This window comes from Hoplias malabaricus, chromosome 14 (assembly GCF_029633855.1).
Source record: "Hoplias malabaricus isolate fHopMal1 chromosome 14, fHopMal1.hap1, whole genome shotgun sequence".
NCBI classification, from domain to species: Eukaryota; Metazoa; Chordata; class Actinopteri; order Characiformes; family Erythrinidae; genus Hoplias; species Hoplias malabaricus.
Window position 1 is genome coordinate 25,689,931 of NC_089813.1, and position 14,617 is coordinate 25,704,547.

At 39.5% G+C, this 14,617-nt stretch overlaps 1 protein-coding gene across 4 annotated transcripts in view; it reads right to left on the reverse strand.

Annotated features, from left to right (window-relative positions):
* Positions 1 to 10: 10 nt before the first annotated feature.
* dmxl1 (Dmx-like 1) overlaps positions 11 to 14,617 on the reverse strand; it is a 43,036-nt gene continuing 28,429 nt past the window's right edge. For 2 of the 4 annotated variants that reach the window (XM_066643758.1, XM_066643755.1), the window contains exons 29-45: positions 14,029 to 14,271; positions 12,188 to 12,363; positions 11,952 to 12,100; positions 11,772 to 11,857; positions 10,937 to 11,138; positions 9,048 to 9,165; positions 8,647 to 8,709; positions 7,551 to 7,637; positions 7,322 to 7,443; positions 6,283 to 6,424; positions 5,953 to 6,013; positions 5,550 to 5,677; positions 4,631 to 4,708; positions 4,438 to 4,529; positions 4,200 to 4,252; positions 3,862 to 4,079; positions 888 to 2,427 (exon numbers count right to left, since the gene is read on the reverse strand). In XM_066643758.1, coding sequence (XP_066499855.1) covers positions 2,203 to 2,427; positions 3,862 to 4,079; positions 4,200 to 4,252; positions 4,438 to 4,529; positions 4,631 to 4,708; positions 5,550 to 5,677; positions 5,953 to 6,013; positions 6,283 to 6,424; positions 7,322 to 7,443; positions 7,551 to 7,637; positions 8,647 to 8,709; positions 9,048 to 9,165; positions 10,937 to 11,138; positions 11,772 to 11,857; positions 11,952 to 12,100; positions 12,188 to 12,363; positions 14,029 to 14,271 — 2,243 coding nt within the window. In that variant the 3' untranslated portion in view covers positions 888 to 2,202. The other 2 variants (XM_066643757.1, XM_066643756.1) reach the window with 2 other exon arrangements.

A 14,617-nucleotide genomic window follows, 5' to 3' on the forward strand; every position in this document is an offset into this window, starting at 1 on the left:
AATGTTATAGTTTGGTATATATATATGTTCTTCTATCATTTAAATAAGAAAAAAAAAGTCCTATTGGAGATAAATATTACTACTTTGAGACTAAAATGTACCTACAGCATGAATGACACCTGTGTGCAAAGTCTGTGCATGGGGTCAATCTCATGGCAATAGCTAAAAAGGAAGGGGGCGAATAGCCTGAAAGCAATTCTAAAAATAAATGTATGCCAAACTTCAATTATCTGAAAGAGCTGACGTGACTGACACTGATTATAAATATTCCTTGTGTTAAAGCAAATAAAGGTTGTGTGTACTGCAGTTAATTAGGCCTTCAATCAAGATACTGATTCTATATTACATCGGCAATAACCATTTATTACACTCTTCAGTTACTTCCCCCAAAATAAAGCTAATATACAGTTTTTACAGCCATTAAGTTTGATTCTTGTGCAAAGGCCGATTGTAAATCAGTCCTCGAAAACCGCGAGGCTGACAATAATCAGTCTAACTACTTCACTCCGGGCCATAAGTACGCCCCCATTACCTTCACTTCTAAGAAAGAGTTGCAGAAAAGAGAAGCTAAAGGCATAGAAGTGATAAGCTTTAGACTTTGGCAGCATGACATAGACAGGACGTTACTCACTTGTGTTACTCCTAGAGCCTTTACAAGCACAGCGAGGCTCATTCCAAGAGCCACAGCACAGTTTCATGTTTTGCTTCAACCTGCCCAAGAAGGGCTTGAGAATTAGCTTGAGGTGCTCAGTCAAAAAAAAAAAATGCTATCTGTGCAGCACTAGTTCTAGAAGATTCTCCAATGATTGAAGTAAACCTCTTCAAGCAAGTCTAGAGACAATTAGCTGTCAGCCAGACCACAATGGACCAAAATCTGCAAAATATAGTTTGTTGGAGGCAACAGAATTTATTATGGAATGATGCTTCCACCTTAGCACACTTTAAATGCAGAATATGTTGTCACTGACAGTGCAAAACCTCATGTCTCCAAGATGGTCAATTTCTGGAAGATGGGAAAAGAAAAAACAAAAATCCAAGAACCAAAAATATCAATGCAAATTAAATGTAAATATAAAAAAGTAATATTAAAGAAAAAAAGGGAGATATAAGGTTTAGCTCCAACAGTGAGGATACATGTGAGTGTGTATTTCTGTGGCTTAAAAGAAAGTGCTTTGAATAAATACAACCTTCTCACTAGAGCACAGTATAAGTCCTGGTCCTTAGGCACATCTGCACTGTACATTTTAGTGTTTTCACTGCTCCCAGCACACAACTCATTAGCTTGTTTAAAAAAACTGCATTGGTTGGAAAAAGTACGTCTACAAGCAGAAGAAACCCAAAAATGTGCAGCATGGGAAACCTAAAGAACAGGACTGAAAGATATTGCACCTAGAGCGATGCTGTACTGCAGATATAGTGCACTCTGGTTACGTGTAACTCAATGCTTTGGAGAAGACGTTTAAAAACCTCTAAACTAAATGACTGCCTTTGTGGAAACACAATAGCTGTACATGCTCAGGAGGTGCACAATTATGACGAGGTTACAGCTAACCAAATACTGCTTCTTAATAATACACAATACCTTGCTCATACCACTATTAGGGAGGTATACGAGTAGAAACGGACACACACAGAAATGTAAGAAGGATCACACATGTATAAGCCACAGAACGCAAAGGAGTTCACAAACCCCCGCTTGAACCAATAAGTCTCTAGTATCTCCGAGGTCCAAGTCTGATGTGGTTTAGGTATAAATATAAGGACACTTATCACTAATTTAGTCTAGACCACAATCACAACACTGCTTAGCAATAGTGATTATTTAAGGCTTACTTCTTTTATATATATGTTTGAGTGAGATTTCACCTTCATTATATACCTAAAAAAGAAGGGAGGGGAATGTTTCCTATACTGTGCTTAAATGCAGTGATTTTAGCTTGATCCTGATATCTTGATTCAGTGGATACATAAGGGTTACATTTTTTTTTCCTCCTTGAGTTCACCATCAATAATTCAGTTCCTGAACTACTCAGTCTTTCAGGATTCTGAAAACAATGAAATGTTCAGTGTTGCAAGAGTTGAGCTTGCTTAGGTCTTCAAATCCCCACAAATCAATCCCTTCGCCCCCCACCCCCCACAAGCCAAGTGCTTCATATTGCTCGTCTTACCATGTGCAAAAGTGTGTCCATGCTGGAGGATGTGCTACATGATGAACTTGACATCGTTCTTCACATTGTTGCTGTACATGCTGAAGCAGTCTGGGAGGACTCGCATCTTCATAGTTCCGTCAGCTCCGCAGGAGAAGACGTGATTTCCGGGTGCTGTCTCCACCTGCATGACGCCTGTGCCCAGGTTCCTGAAGATAGATTGCCGTGCGTGCTCGTTCAGGAAGGTGTGCAACAGGCTTTGAGTGGACATGCTCCAAACCTGTAGAAAGACAGAATAAAAACATTATTTAATCTAACAGCAGCAGAAGCTAAACAACTTCATGTTTACATTAGGACTTGTGCAATATGGCCAACAAGCATATGACCATCAGTGCTGTATAATTCAAAACTTGTTACCCTTTGCATACGGTGTTAAAATCATGATTAGTCAGACCGTAGAAATGGTCCAAAATTACTTGCGTTCATTTGTTACATTCATATCCATTCGTTCTCTTATACTTGGCCTTTTGGAGAGCAACCATATACATCTTCCATGTTAAATCAACATAGCGATTAAATATTGTTTACAAGCATTTCCTCGTATTTTAAGGGATGAATAGTACTTTCATTGATCAACAAAAACAATAGAAATTTAAACCTGAACACCGCATGTACCGGAATTTGCAGACACCTCTTCAAATGACTAAATTCAGTTACTTTACTGCACTCCCTGCTGGCACAGGTATTATGTCTCCACAGAAAAGCAGTTGTAATAGATTGGAAAGAATGGTTTGGAGAAGCCATACAAAGGCATAAGGTCACCATGCCCAATGAAATCTTTTATTTCAGAAGAAACATCAGATGAACAAGTGTCTACAAATTCCTGGCCATATCGTTTGCCATCACACTGGGCTCAATTTTGAGAGTTGAATGCTAGACTTCCAACACTGTCTTTTTTTTTCTTTGGTTAACTCTTTGATCATTTTATCTCCCTCAACCAGTTTTACAACTTTAAAAATTAGACTTAAATTACACCCCAACTCACAGTATACCTCTGATCATTTGATACCCGTATTCTGTAGGATAAAGGCTGATATGTGCTTCTGTATCCAATCCATGTAGAGTCTATTCCGTAGACGGTGCAAGTGGCTTACATCGTTATGAATTTTTACTTCTGCATTGGTACATCTGCACTGCTCTGCAATTGCAGCCAGGAAATAAACAAATACAACACTGGCACTTTTTTCTTGCTTGGGACCTGGTCCCTGTAGCAAGGGTTGTTTTTTTCTTTTTAAATATTTTTTATATTTGTTCCTCAAGGTGAAAGTAGGTTTGTCTCTTCCTCCTCTTTCTACGTTAAATGACATACAAACTGATGTTTGAGGAAATCCCTCACCATGCATTTGCCGCCATGTGACAGACTGTATTGTGGCAGAGGAGCCATGTTCATATTTACAAACGTCCTCTAACCTCTCCCCAGTTTGATCCATGTTCGCCCAACTGCAGACCAATTGCAGTTGTTGAAGTCTGCTGTTACATTTATGGGGGGTTCATCAGCCTACGATGTAGGGTGCAGTGTATGGTACAACTCTTAAGAATTTGGTGCAGAAGCATAAACTGCACTTAAGAAATTACACCCAGTCCTTGAAATGATCAACTTCAAGTAGAAAGACTGCATCCCAATGCAACCAATCCTCTCAGACTTCCTTTTTACCTTAATGTTGCCTTCAGCTGAGCCACTGATGAAGCAGCCTTCGGTGGCATCCACGGCCAAGGCTTTGACAGACGAGTCATGGGCCTGGAAGCTCTGGCGCTGGAGCTTCTGGGTGAGATCCAGCACACTGATCCAGCCCTTCCTCCCGCCGCTGATCAGGAGCTGTTGCTTGGGAGCTAGAGTGAGCACAGTGGCGCCAGACTCGTGGCAGCTGAAGCCTGTAATCAGTGAGGTTTTGCGAGTTTGATTTATTTCGACAGATGGGACTCGGTGTGTTTGCACATGTGAGCTTGCGTGCTGTTTGTATAACAGAGGAGTTGTGCTTCTGTTTAACTCACCGTGAACCAAGCTGTTGGTCGGGGCCACCAGGGTATCCCACAAACACACATTTCTGTGGCAAAGGGTGGGAGAAAGAGAAAAAAAAACTTACTTGGCATTGCTCTGCTAGACTGAAATGAGTAAGGTGCTGATGGAAGTCTTTTCAGCTGGCCAGTGTGTGAAGTATAACAACAGGACAAAGGTGTGATCATATGGCCTGTGGGTGAAAATCTACAGTGGCTGTCATTCAAGGTGTACCTGTTGTCAGTGGAGAGGCCAGCAGTGGCGATGAGAGAAGAGGAACCCACAAATACAAAATCATGAGCCGTTTTATTATGGCACTGCAAAGTCTGCAGAGAGAGAAGAGGAGGAAAAAAACAACAACTAAATATTAATCACAAGAATGCACATAAATATGATTACACTAAAATCTAACAGAATATACGTTTACCAGGTAAGGTTTAGGTGTGTTTCCAGATGTATTTGTTTGCCAGAGATGCAGAGCTCCATCTGCATCAACAATACCAAACTAGAAGGGGAAAAAATGTATTTGTTATTGATATTGATAATGAAAGATAATCATGTTAAAAATCTAAAACTCTTGATATTACAAACACAGAATGCTGTCTATATAAAAGACTCAAAAGAGTAGCCAGTACAACTGAAATGGCATCTTAAACCATTTTTAAAAACACAAACAGGTTTGTTAAAGTTTGTGATAATTAAGTAGCTCAAAAGACCCGCTGGACTGGCTATGTAGAAGTGTGTGAATGTGTGAGTTTGTGCGCCCTCTCCAGGGTGCGTTCCTGCCTTGCCCCTAGTGATTCGGTGTAGGCTCCCGACCCATCACTGTATAAGCGGTTACAATGAATGAATGAATGAATGATTGATTCAGTAGGTTCAACAAAGTATTAAATATTTACCAATATCTGTGATTGGTACAAAATTAGGTGGCAATACGTAGCACAATACTGCACTCCAAAGTACAGCTCATATATTATGTATACTTTATTTGGGCGGTTGACCATGACCCTGCCTCACTATGAACCCGTTAAAGTTTGTTTAGTGTAAAAGTTTAAGCCCAAGCCCAGCATGCAGAAGAGCTAGAGCTGCACTGGCCTGTTATATTAAATTGTTCTGGAACACTAAATAAAATAACTGACTAAAAACTACACTTTCAAAGCAATTTTACACATGTCAATCGTTATGCATTTTTTTTAACCTGCAGAGGCTTTCATGATTGTTATTTAGATTAGCCCTGTAGATAAATTGCAAAACATAAAAGAACAATATGTTTTCCACGACCATCCTCAGCTACAAGGCTTCAGGGGGAATTGTGTCAATTTTTAGTACTCTCATGAGACTCTTACCTTATTCCCCTGATAGTTAAACCTAATTCTGGTAACCCTGGAGTTGCCAGGGCTCCTGAAACAGATGATCTGTTGAGAGTGACCCCACTCAAACATCCTCACGCTGCCGTCCTGAGCACCGGTTAGGTCTGCAGAAAAAGAAAAGATCTTGTCATCACTGTCCCAGCCATGGCACTGAAGAATTCCGCCTATTGAGCAGCCTTTGCAATTTCATCCAAAAAATAAAAATAAAAATAAAAATCCCTTAACCCAGAATGTGCGCACACAGAGGATAATGAGACTATTTAAGCGGATTTGTCTTTCACACTGGAAAAAGATTAGCCCAAACATGGCACATGAGGGGAACTCATTGGCGGGGTTCTCCCTCATCCTATTACAGCAAGAAAGGCTTGGTGTCACTTACAGTATGGAAGGGTAGGGTGGGACGCCATCCTTCTCACGTTGTTAATGTTCCGTTTGATTAGCTGCATAACAGGGCAAACAACTACGTTACTTCCAAAAGAAAACTATAGCTTAAAGAGACATGGTTTATGAAATTAAGACTGCAATTGACATATCAAGGTAGCTTTTAAGGGGCAAGACATTAATATGAATGTGAAACAGTGTCAAGCCATAAGTGACAAACTGTATTATCATACAAACCACAGGATTATAACAATTCCCACTTGCAGGCAGTAGAAAATGAACTGGCTTAGGAGAGAAAGAAGACATTCGAGGGTTATGAGATACGCACCATGGCAGCTCCTCTCCCAGTCTGGAGGCTGCCCAACCACGGCATGTTAATGGGGGTACCCGGGCTGCTGTGGGTGTAGGGCGTGGTGCCATGCAAAGTACTGAAGTCATCTCGGGCATGGACCACCAAGAAGTCTTCGCCTCTGAAATAAAGCACAAGACAATGCAGTTGTAAATGAGCCATGCATCTCAGGATGACTCTGGATGGTCTTCACTTTAATTTAAAAGGGCTATATCACAGATTTTTTTTGTTTATTAAATTTTAGCCAATTTTACTTTTACTCATTATCTAGGTTTCTACCAATCACATGATGCAGCCAAACTTGGAATGTGAAGGAAAGCTTCCTTTGAGACAGCCACCACTTCATTTCCTACTGATGCCAAAAACTGCCAATGAAAAACTCAATAAACTTGTAGAAATACACTAAATTTCTTTACAAATACCCAGGTTGGCTAGCATCATGCTGAGTGTAGGGGAAGAGGAAGGGCCATTTATATAAAGGCAATTACGCTCCATGAGACTCCCAAGTATGAATGGCAGGGGCATCAATGAATGTCCCTTGCCGTTTCCTTTTTTTTGACAAAAAACATGTTTTTTTAGAACTGAAAAGATGGGGAAACAAACACAAAAAAACACTCAGGCTTGAACATTTATAACACTGAAAATAGCACAATCACAATGGGGCTGCTGAATAAAAAAAATAATAAAAATATGGCCTGTTCCCCCATGAAACAAAACATGCTACATTTAAAAAATACATCAAAAAGGAGATGAAGAGAAAATTTAACCAATGTTTCTGTTCCAGTTTTGGGACTCTGCTCTGCACCACAGCCACCTACTGTTTGCATTATGCATTCCTCTTGCTTGGGCAGGTTTGACAAAATATTATTATATTTGTTATAAATTATTATAAAATATTATAAATATTATTATTATTATAGATATTTGTGTTTCAAAGCGCAGTGCCCAAAATTAAGTGCTTTTCCCACTGAGAAGAGAATGTGGAGAACGCAGGTGAAGCTTTGTTGACCAGCCTTACCCTTTCATCTCCGTCTCTGCCTCGTCATCGATCCACGTCAGGATCTGAGTGGCCAGGATTGCGGACACGTCCAGCTCTTGAATATCATGGGTGGAGGCAATTACTAAGCAGTTCCGATTGGCCTGCAAAGTGAAATGGCACTAATTAAAACTTTTCCCACTCCGCTCAGCTAAAAGCAGAAAAAGCATTTAGTGTAATAAGCCGTCACTACTCTTCCTCCATGCTTCACCTTGTTGATGGCGAATGCAGTAACGATGTCAGATTCCTTGTGGATGATGCGTGCTTTTCCTCCGGGGTAGCCCAGATCTGCCTCAATCTGTGGGAACGGGTTGTTAACTTCAGGCTTTAACATTAAACTTCTGACTACAGTTATCTTCATATTTGCTTAAGAGTTAATAATTGATATTTCAAGAAACCCCATCAGTGTACATGACTCAAATGGTTATAAAGAGCAGTTATCTGAATTAGTGCACTTGTTAGAATGGGGTAGGATAATGTTATTGTATAACAATAGTTTAGACTTGTTGAACAGATCAAGATAGGCTGTGAAATACACAGTAAACATATACACAGGGCATATTAAATATTAAAGAAATAAGGGAAAAAGAAGTGTAAATCAACAGATTACAAACTACAGATGTGGTGTATAATTTATGACTAAAAAGAACACATACGGAAAACTTGATCCAAATGCTGATAAAATTGGCCGGTATTACATATTTGCAAGAAAAATTAGAGTAATGTTTAGAGTAATGCTTTTTTTCCTGAAGTGTTGTTTGCTTTATTGGTTTCTTCACAAAAGCAAAAAGAGGTATTTTCTGCAAGAGGTATTGAGCTTTAAAGCTTTCCAGACAAAAAAATAAGACCAAGATATGAAATATATAGAAATCTAAAGATCCTCTGACATTCATGATTAGCAATGCTACCTATCTAAAATATAACATGCTTTTTTTCTTAATTTTTGATTTTGCAGTGGTCTAACTTCTGCAAAAAGACAACCACATCAAATCATTTTAAGTGTTCAAAAACATAGTCTAGCAAATCCCTGAGAGAGACTACTCTTAGAGTTAATGGAGACATACATCCATTAAAGGCATAATTTGCTAAAGTACTCACAAAGACTTACCCCTTCAGATAAACAATATTATTACATTGCAATTACTTAAGGCCAAAACCTTGTCAATAAAAATAGTTGTCAAAGCAGTAAATGCACAGCGGGTTTTTTCCCTCAGTATAAAACAACATGCACAACTAAATTTAATATACTAATTTCTTAAACACTACAGCAAAAAGACTACCTTCTGTAAGTTTTTGACTAGCAGTACCTGATTTAGGCCCGGCTCCTCCATGATTGAGTATTTCATACTGTCAGTGAAGTCCTCAACCGACTTATCATTCAAAAAAGTCAAATTAGACACAGAAATGTGGTGAAACATGCAAGTGAATGGGACACATTTAAATGTAGAATTAGATTGTTAATTGGAAAAGAAAAAAATGCACAGAAACAATTTATACAGTGTTCATTACAAAAACTCAGTACCAACAAACCGACAGGTGCATACAGTCAAAATTGATGGGACAAAGAACTAGTTTGTGTTCTCATTAAATCTGTTCCCAGGAAACAGCCCCCACCCACCAACCACTTCTCTGTAATCTGGACATATTAATCACAAACATGCAATAACAATAACAAGGCAAAAAAGAACATATGCAGGCGCACAAGTACCTCAGTCTGATCTCGCTTCTTGGTGAAAATATTGCGGATGAAAGTCTCCTGGACCTCTTCCTGTTTGACCAAATATTGCCAGAGTCTCTTAACAGATAGAGCAGAATGATGCCGGGACCTGTGTAATTAACATGTGTCATAAATAACACCAAATAACTTAATAAATGTAATACATTCTTAAACTACAGATTTGTAACTTGATTTATCTTATCATTTTCCCTTCTCAACAACAGAGCAAGCATAAAAAGCCCAGACGTTCCTGTCTCTTGAGCGCTTCCTGGGAAATCTTCCCATATCTAGGCCATTCGAAACACATAAGCCTTCCAGCAGGTCCTGGCTCAACCTTGGTGCCTCCTCACAGTTGGCCATGTCTGACATGCTTCCAGTGGGAGGCAAACAGGGGACATCCTCATCAGGTGCTCGAACCAACTCAGTCACCTCCTCTGAATGTGAAGGAGCAGCGGCTCTACTCTATACAGGAGCTCCTCCCAGATCATAGCATTCCTCAGCCTAACACAGAGAGCGAGCCCAGCTTTTCAACAGAAAACAAAACAAAACAAAAAAAAAAACTCACTTCACTTGGATCTGCAATCACATTCTCTGGACACTGCCAAAAACTCATGACCACAGGTGAGCGGTAACATGAGTGCTCCCACTTCTCTGGGAACAGCCCACTATAGCGACTGCACTACTGCTGCCACTGCATCTAACCTATAGCTAGTCTCAGCCACAAACGCTCCGCCCACAAGTTGACGGAGAGTCCCTATAGAGTCTGGCAAGACTAACCTACAGCTGATCTCATTCACAAGTGAGGAACCGTACATCTCAATTTTGACTCAATGACTCGATTTTCTGCAACTCTGGAGAGAGCATGCCTTCCATTTAAGGGAGCTTTTAGACATCTGGATTTGCATGCAGGCCGCTTCGCACATAGCTTCGGGCTATACTGAAGCAGTTTGAAGGCCTCCACATGAAAAAGCCAGAAGGATGTCATCTGCAAATAGCAGAGACACAATATCTGGATTCCCCTGCCAGAAGCTCTTTTGTCTTTGGCTATGCCTTGCTATCCTGTCCATAAATATTATGAACAGGAATGGGGACAAGTGACAACCTAGTCTGAGCCCAAAGCTTGCACTAAAAAAGCCTGAATGTTTAGGAATTTCAGTCACACTGTTTCTCCAGAACAATACAATATATGTTTATTATAGTTACATAGTCAAAAAAAAAAAGGTCTAATGTTCTAGAGACAGGACCAATTTCCTATTTTTTCCTCATGAATCCAAAGCTTGATCATAGAACAGAGACTCCTTTCCTGTATTCTGGTATCAACTATGCCAAGGAGGCTTAGGGTGCCTTACCACAGAGAAGTAGTACATCTACCTCAATAATTTCAGTCAGGGAAATGGAATCTGACCTCTAGTATATCCTCTCAGTTGAATTCTGAGCTTTTTTTTTTTTACCTGCCTCCACCCTTCTGTTTATTCTGGAATCCACTGAGCAAGCAAACAACAACAACAAAAACAAACAAACAAACAAAAAACAACAATTCTTCTGTGTGATGTCCTTTCTCTTCACTGGTGTCCAACACCTGATACTTGGGTTGGCCCAATTATGGGTTAAGCAGGCTATGGTCACAGGTCCCTGTTATGTACAACCACTTGAACATTGTCCACTCAGACCCTTTGTCCCTCTAACTTCTTTGGAAGTTCTCTCTGCTTTTCTCTACAGAAAGGTTTGGATCTTACATTGCTGTCCTAAGAGGCCTATCCATCATCTGATCCTCACCATCAGCAACAAAATAGTCAACAGTAGGACATCAGACACTTGGGTTAAACATCTAGCTAGGTTATTCAAATTAATTTAAGCAATAATAGTGTGAGACAGCAGACCTGAAAGGTGTGTTAGAGGGCTCGAATAAGGCCTTGTGTCTAAGCAGAGCTGGTCCGGATGCAATGGTCTCTTCCATAGGCTGTGTGGAGATGTAATTTGATGGGGGACCTCCAAAAATCTCTAGCCTCTTTAGCAACACTTGTTCCCATCGCTGTAGAGTCTTCAATACAGAGTGGCACATTGGGGAGCAAACAGGGAGATCTAAAAGACATACAACAAGGAATAAACCACAAATAAAACCTCCCCAAACCATAACATCCCATTACACTTAATACTTTTAAATTCTTCTGTTTGCAAAGAACATCTGTTTAGCTTCTGTACAGGGCGGGCTAAATAAATAAATAAATAAATACTCTTTTTTAAATGTCTATTGTATTTTTTCCCCCTGAAGAAATCTTAGTCTTCAAATATAATATAAAACAATATTGCATTTAAATTGGCAACTGACAAAATCTTTGAAAACATGCTTGCTTACAAATTATATTACAAAAAATAAAAAAGTATATATATACACATTGATAAATGTAAATCCTGTTACACAGAAACTACAAAATATTAAATTACAGTTATTCTGGGATGTTCATGATATAAAATGCAAAATTACTTTGCAATTCTTGCACTTGGCCAAAAACTAAGTAACACTCACTATGTTTTGAAGAATACAAACTTCCATACAATGTAGACTACCACACAATGAAATAATCTCTAGTCAATCATTCATCAGAGACAAGAAAATATCAACTCATAAGCTGCAGAAAAACGTTTTGGAAAACAGCATCCAGGAAACCAATAATGCATTGCCACTGTGAGAGTTCAAATGATCTTAGATATTACCCAACAGGTCATGGCCAGCCACAGGATAAAATGACTTCAGGTTGACCAGCACAAGCTGCACCATGGCCAAACGCATCAAACACCAGCTGAGGAGAAAGGAAATTAGCAATTTACACTGGATCCTTTAAATGAACATTAGATGACACACTGTAAAGATACAAAAAAAGCATTGTTTTAAACCTGTATGAGTTGTTGTTGGAATGTTCTTGAAGGGGAGAATTTGTGTCAAATGCATCTCCAAACTTGTCTTCCTCCTCTTCCTCATCTTCACTGCCTTGGCTTTCTTCAGAATCATACTCAACCCGGCTTTCAGATGGCGGCAAGAAAGGCTTTGGGAAAAATCACATGATGAAGTACATGCCATGTGAAGTTGGTAGAGCTAAAAAGGACGATACGCAAGAAAATCATTTGCGTACCTTTGCAATGAAAAAATCCCAGATGCTGAGCTCAGGGGGCACAAAGCGCTCTTTAAAGGTGGATGTTTCCTGCTCCACTATGGGGCTGGCAGGACTGTCTGGCACATCCCTGGAGCTGCTTCTGGAAGAACGCAGTCTAAAGCGCCTCTGCTTCCGCTCTTGGTCCTCTGCCATGGCTGGCACCAACACACACACACACACACACACACAGTCACTGGCAATACTGGCACGCATACAGGATACGCTCTGAGACTTTGAAAATGTGCATTCATAATGTAAGGGTTACAGATACAAACAAGCCAGAGACCAGCATTGGGAAACTGAGGCACGTCTATAACTAATAAACTCCAAATTTAAACTTGGGCAAAAGACACTACATTGAGGTCTACTGATGCACCAAAAATAGTGGATGGCCAACCTTTTGTTGCATCTCTAACAATGATTTAAAAATACATTTCCTCAGTTTTCTCTGTTGTCACTGTGATGTCATTATAAAGTTTACTATGTACATTTGTGGTTGCATATATTATTCTGCAGTTCCATCACATTATCGCTTAGCCTGATTGGTTTGACAGAGTTCAAGAGTATCATTTCCATGTTCTCTCATTTCAATATTCAGCATACATTATGTAAAGTATATACACTGGTTAGGGAACTGGGCTTGTAACAGGAGGGTTGCCAGCAAGTCATGACTGAAGTGCCCTTCAGCAAGGCACATGTGCTTACTGTCCCCTAGTGTACAGTAGTGTGTGTAAATGTGTGTTTCACATTTGGGTTAAAATGCAGAGAACAAATTCCTCTGTGTTCAAGCACAGTAGCCAATATTGTGATTCTAATTCTAAATAAACCTAACAACCTCTAAGGACCCTTCATCACTAGCCTAGTCACTTACGTATTGGCAAAATTTTAACCATCATTACTGTACGTGTTAGATCTGTTTGTGAACACAAGTGAAAAATAAAGGGAAATTCTCTCTTTACTCTCTTAATTAAAATCCCAAAGGTAACACAGCTTGTTGACCGTCTCGTCTGATAAGTCATTTCTCTTGTTTAAAGCACAGGTTTTCTACATTAGAAAGATTTAAATATAGTAATGCTGCCATATAATATAATTACAATTCCCTGTTTCTGGAAAAGAAGGGATTTATTTGGTAAAATGCAATAAAAATTCATCTGATTTGTTAATTCTCTTTAACATTATTTAAACTGATGATTAAACAACAGATTTGGCTGACCAACATGATTGTATTTTGTAAATAAAAAAAAAGAATTCTGCATGTGCTACAACATTGAGACTTCTTGAAACTGAGCATAAGTCCTTGATCTGTCTCCTACAGGGCATTCTGAAGAGGAGAATCAGACAACAGCAACCATGGACTGTTGAGCAGCTGAAGCCTTGTGTCAGACAAGAATGGGCAAAAATTCCAAAACAACAGCACTAAAATTAGAAACTTTTTTAAAAACAAACAGTAATGGTAAACATACTTAGTGTGGGGCAGGCATCTAATTCAACTTTGCTTATATTTACACAGTCACATAGTCAGCTAAAATAACAGACATCTATTATTTCTATTATAGAATAGAACAACAAACTACACAACACATTCCCATATTCAGAATAAATAATAGGAGATTCCTTGTTTAAAAACTTCACTGAACAGACAACTTGCTGCATTGCTGGGTTGTTGGATTCAAGCGTAAAAACATGTGATCTTTCTTCATCATCCTGTGTCCCTTAGTCTCAAATAGACTTGCTTTAAGAAACAGCTTTATACTTGTGCCACGTAGAAGCCTAGGAGCATCTTAAGCATAGAATTTTTTTTTTTTGTTAAAGGCACCAACCTGGAGGCGGGCTGGCTTTCTCCACCACAGGAATGCGAGCACCACCACCAAACACAGCCACCCACAGCTTGCCGTTGAGAGGGTGAGCCATGATGCGGAATAGCTCGTTGCTGGAGTGGGTGGCCAGGCCGTGTACAAACAGGCTGAGGTAGACAGCAGTGAGGATCTCACAGAGCAACACCCCCAGACTCGGCTGGTTCTCTTCTCCCGCAGCGTTCAGGAGGCGGACTAAAGCACTGATACCTGTAGGGGCCAATTCAAATCACAGATATAGTTCGAAAATAGCAGGGAATCTACTGGATATAACGTACAGGAACATAAAATTTGGTCTGCCACTTTTGAAGAAACCTCCATTTTCTGCAAGACTGCAGCTTTAAGTTGTTGCATGATGAAATTAACAAAAAATAATTTGGAAAGTGATCATTAATTATTTTATACTTATTTTTTCTTTAATGTGCCACTCTCATGAGAAGAAGAATCAAATTGTTATGTAGTCAGTGATTTAACTAATTAAAACTCAACAGAGCTGGTCTCTGGAGTTGAAGAGGTTTGGCTGTATTTAAAATAGATTTTATACAGAATCACCAGA